The sequence below is a fragment of the Micropterus dolomieu genome, linkage group LG06, assembly GCF_021292245.1.
Source record: "Micropterus dolomieu isolate WLL.071019.BEF.003 ecotype Adirondacks linkage group LG06, ASM2129224v1, whole genome shotgun sequence".
Taxonomy (NCBI): Eukaryota; Metazoa; Chordata; class Actinopteri; order Centrarchiformes; family Centrarchidae; genus Micropterus; species Micropterus dolomieu.
Genome location: NC_060155.1, coordinates 30244852 through 30249390, shown reverse-complemented (window position 1 = coordinate 30249390; position 4539 = coordinate 30244852). Strand labels below are relative to the sequence as shown.

Sequence of the window (4539 nt, the reverse complement as noted above, 5' to 3'; positions counted from 1 at the left end):
CAGAGTACTACTAGTGACGCAGGGGGACGCCAGAGTACTACTAGTGACGCAGGGGGACGCCAGAGTACTACTAGTGACGCAGGGGGACGCCAGAGTACTACTAGTGACGCAGGGGGACGCCAGAGTACGACTAGTGACGCAGGGGGACGCCAGAGTACGACGAGTGACGCAGGGGGACGCCAGAGTACGACGCCAGAGTACGACGAGTGACGCAGGGGGACGCCAGAGTACGACGCCAGAGTACTACTAGTGACGCAGGGGGACGCCAGAGTACGACGCCAGAGTACTACTAGTGACGCAGGGGGACGCCAGAGTACAACTAGTGACGCAGGGGGACGACAGAGTACGACGCCAGAGTACGACGAGTGACGCAGGGGGACGACAGAGTACGACGCCAGAGTACGACGAGTGACGCAGGGGGACGCCAGAGTACGACGCCAGAGTACAACTAGTGACGCAGCACAGCTAGCTGCAGCGACGGCTTTGTTACCGTTTGATGTAGCCGATGGTGTCCTGCGGTTTGACCTGAGCCGTTGTCTCTGTGTCGTTGAGAAACTTGAGTCTGAGCACCATGTTCCTCTGAGAGGACGAAGACTCTCCTCCTCCTCCTCCTCCTCCTCCTTCTTCTCTGCTCCTCACACCGTCTCCTCCTCCAGCCTCTCCCCTTTCTCTCCCCTCCCCCTCCTTCTCCTGGGTGGAGGTGTTGGTGGGCGGGGCTTCTGTCAGAGAGCTGTCACTTAAAGAGCCGGAGGGGGGGGAAGAGGAAGAGGAAGAGTTGGCGGCAGAGAGAGGCGTGTCATGGTGGGCGGGGCTGCTCCTCAATGATGAGGCGGGGCCTGTGGTGGAGGCAAACAGGTGTTCCGGGGGCTCGGTGGTGCGGGTGGAGATCCAGGCGAGCAGCATCACCAGGAGGAGCAACAGCGAACAGAACAGCACCGTCACCTCGTCTCCGACGCCTTCGATCAGCGCCATCGCCCACGGCAACGCCCACCGAGGTCAACACGGGTCACACACCTGCACACAGGGAGCGGAGCTTAGCATCAAACACGTCACAGAAGATCATTTCAACCCACGACCAGCTCCACCCTCACTGACCCGTCTGCTCAGATGTTAGATGTTGACAGAACAGGTGTGAAACTCGTGACCACAGCGCTCCTACATTTTGTTACTTACAGGAGGAATTATTGAATTATTAAATTAATGATTCCCTTTTTGCTGAAGACCCGGTGGAGCCCCCTCACGGGCCCCTGGGGGTCCTCGGACCCCACCTTAGTCAGCTGGTCCCTGTTCAGATCAGAACTCTCCCTCTGACCCTCTGAAGCTCGGGTCCGGCTCTTTGCTCTCTGACTGACCGATAGTCTGGTTTCTTTGTGTTTAACTACAAACCGGTTCTGACTTGATCCACTTCACATCTCTCATCTGAAACGTGGCTCTCGCGCTGTTTCTGTTAACTTTACGGTCCGGACCTGCAGTACAGGTGCAGCTGCTGCTCACCTGGCCGCGCGCACGGTCAGCTGACCGGCGGTGCGTGCGGAGGTTCACCCGCAGCTCGGCTCAGTAACAGCCCGCTTCCGTCCACCGAACTCACGGTACCGTCCTGCTAAAACTCCGAGCTAACTGCTAACTGCTAACTGCTTCCAACTCACAGCCGGGACAGGAAGTCTGCTAAGCTACATGCTAACTGCTGTCAGCCTCACTGATGAGGTCATTAAGGCACGTGGACGTGGCGTCAGAGTCTGAGCAGACAAACAAGACAAAGTTAAACTTACTGTTCAGCTTACAAAGCTCATATCACAGAGTTAGCCCGCAGGCTAATCAGGCTAATCTGCTGCTGCTCACGCTTCCTGCTTCTGCTCCTCCGTCTTCTTCTGTGGTTCTGACTCACGTGACGCGCAGCTGCCTCCTGCCGGTCATCACAAACTCCGCCTTCAGGCCGCGGCGGGAACAACAAGTACATTTATATCTATAAATAGATATTTATAGATAAATACAGGTGGGTTTTATGAAAAGGTTCATTTTCCTCCTTTAAATTAAGTCAAAAAGTGAAACATTTCTGTAGATAGATTTGTTTCATAGACTTTCTTTATTCTAATATGTTGAGAGATGGATTTTTGATCTCCATGAGCTGTAAGCTGGGATCATCAAGATAAATAAATATTTCACTTTAGAATATAAGAAAGTTTCGCTTTTTGACTTAAATTATTGTGAAAAAATTAATTATTTTCTGAGATGCACCTGAATGAACATTTAATTACAAAATATCACTGTAATCTGTTGCAGTCACTGGGGAAAATGTGTAATTAACTTACAGTTATATATTATATTTATATATATATATATATATATATATACATAAATATTTTATAATTTTCTGTATAGATGCAGGCCCTTGTAATTGCTTGTCCAATTCTGCCAACTCGTTACTGATGACTGAGTGCACATTGTGGAATGAGTATATAAAGAGTTGATTGGGATCCAATTGCAAGAGCATAATGATACGTAACATGGAGCCAGCAGGTGATACGGGTCACAATGGAGGTCAAGCAGCAGCAGTGGTGGGAGGAAGACGAGGAAGACGTGTTGGTCAAAGGAATGGCAGGGGACAGGCCTCCCTTCTGAGAGGTGGTCGTGGGCCTCGTTTGAGAGGTGTGGGGGAACGTGGTAGAGGACAAGGCCACGGACCAAGACAGCGGCAGCAACAGCAGAGTGTCCAATGAAATTTGGGCAATAGTTGTAGACCATGTCATAAATCATGGCATGACAATAGCGGCTACAATGATACAACCAAACCTCAGAAGGTCAACCGATGAGAACCGGTAAGTTATCAGCATGCACTAAACATTATGCTACTCTCAAATGTCAAGTGACTGCATAACAATGTGTATCACAGAATAGGTGATGTGAGCAAGTGTCTTCTTACTCTAATGTTCCCTGTAGAATTGTGACCAGGTCAAATAGTGGAGGCAGAGGCAAAATTCTAACTGACCAACAACAGCAGGCTGTGGTCGATTTGGTTCGGGACAGAAATCATATTCGCCTCACAGAAATTCACCAGCACATCTTGGACAACGAAGACATGTTCAATAATGTGGGATCCATAAGTTTGCCGACTATTGCACGCATACTGAAAAGACACCAGGTATCTATAAAACAACTGTACCGTGTGCCTTTCGAAAGAAATGAGGACTGAGTGTGTTCAGTAAGTTCAGTTTCAAGATGGCTGTTGTAAAAACATTCCCAAAAATTCTACATTGTACACTAATCTCTAAATCTCTTTCCAAAATGTATTTTTAGAGGGTGATGGAGCTGGATGCTGATGGCGACCATCACAAATTCATATATTTGGATGAGGCAGGTTTTAATCTGGCCAAGACAAGGAGGAGAGGTCGGAATTTCATTGGCCAGCGGGCAACCAACCAAGTACCTGGACAACGTGGGGCCAACATTACCATGTGTGAGTCAGTAAGCTGGTGTGGACGCAGACCTCATATTGGACCTTATAATGCAGCTCTCCTCGTCACCTTTCTTGACGAGCTGGATCAGGTTTGTAGAGCTGAAGGTGTGACCTATCTCATTGTGTGGGACAATGTCATGTTCCATCATGCTCATGTGGTGCAAGCATGGCACAGTTTACCACCCTGTATTTACCCCCATACTCTCCCTCCATAACCCGAATTTTTCTCCGCATGGAGATGGAAGGTTCATGACAGGCACCCAAGTCACTCTTCTCCAGGCCACGGATGACGCCTGCAATGACATCACAGCAGACCAGTGTCAGGCCTGGATTCGCCATGACCGAAGGTTTTTTCCAAGATGTTTGGCTAATGAAAACATCCATTGTGATGTAGATGAGAACCTGTGGCCAAATCGACAACACGGAGTCGATGACAATGTAGAAGTACAGTAATCGCTTTTGTTTCTTACAGTACAAGCAAGTTGAGTAACACTGCATTTGATGTATTACAGTACTTTTCTATTTCATAGCTAATTATTTTTGCTTTGATTCAAATAAACCTATGTTGTGATTGTACTGTTTTGCATCAACTGTTTCTGTAGTATTCTCTCTACTACTGCAGTACGTTTACAGAGATGTATTTACTGTACATGTAGTACCATAATGAAACCTGTATCACCTATTTTGTTCTACAATATCTAATGATTGTACGAACAATGACACAGTGAAGCTATCGGTTGCTTGTGTGCGGGTGATCTTTAGTTATGTTTCAATGGTATTTCACAGTCAAGTTCTTTTTTTGAACCAATGATTGTGCAAGATTTCTTTAAAGATGTGAATGCACAATGCAATGTTTTGAACATTCGACAGCCTGTGTTACAAGTGATAACCGTTTTGTGTCTAGAGTTGTTTAAAATGACATCAAGGTTCTAAAAATAGTAACAAAGAACACACAAAAACTTTAAGTAACATTTAGAACGCAGGACCTTTTACTTCTAACAGAGTAGTTTTAAACTGTAGTTCTTTTACTGCAGTAAAATATCGGAGTACTTCTTTAAAACTTAATAAAATATATAAAAACATGA

The 4539-nt window shown here is 47.0% G+C and overlaps 2 protein-coding genes across 6 annotated transcripts; one reads left to right on the top strand and one right to left on the bottom strand.

The window, feature by feature from the left end:
• The first annotated feature begins 451 nt into the window (after positions 1-451).
• On the top strand, positions 452-4539 carry LOC123972033. 3 transcript variants are annotated; one of them, XM_046051245.1, is made up of 4 exons: positions 452-1993; positions 2515-2816; positions 2938-3139; positions 3295-4539. In XM_046051245.1, the coding sequence occupies exons 2-4, from the start codon at positions 2758-2760 to the stop codon at positions 3667-3669; spliced, it is 636 nt and encodes a 211-aa protein (XP_045907201.1). In that variant the 5' UTR covers positions 452-1993; positions 2515-2757; the 3' UTR covers positions 3670-4539. The 3 variants fall into 3 exon arrangements, with proteins under 3 accessions (XP_045907201.1, XP_045907200.1, XP_045907199.1); XM_046051244.1 differs by having other exon boundaries at positions 2380-2816; XM_046051243.1 differs by having other exon boundaries at positions 452-2816.
• Positions 487-1910, bottom strand: tmub1 (transmembrane and ubiquitin-like domain containing 1). 3 transcript variants are annotated; one of them, XM_046051251.1, is made up of 2 exons: positions 1782-1910; positions 487-1014 (listed from the first exon to the last, which is right to left on the bottom strand). In XM_046051251.1, exon 2 carries the CDS (start codon positions 970-972, stop codon positions 487-489), a length of 486 nt encoding a protein of 161 aa, XP_045907207.1. In that variant the 5' UTR covers positions 973-1014; positions 1782-1910. The 3 variants fall into 3 exon arrangements, with proteins under 3 accessions (XP_045907207.1, XP_045907205.1, XP_045907206.1); XM_046051249.1 differs by having other exon boundaries at positions 1770-1905; XM_046051250.1 differs by lacking the exon at positions 1782-1910 and adding an exon at positions 1495-1741.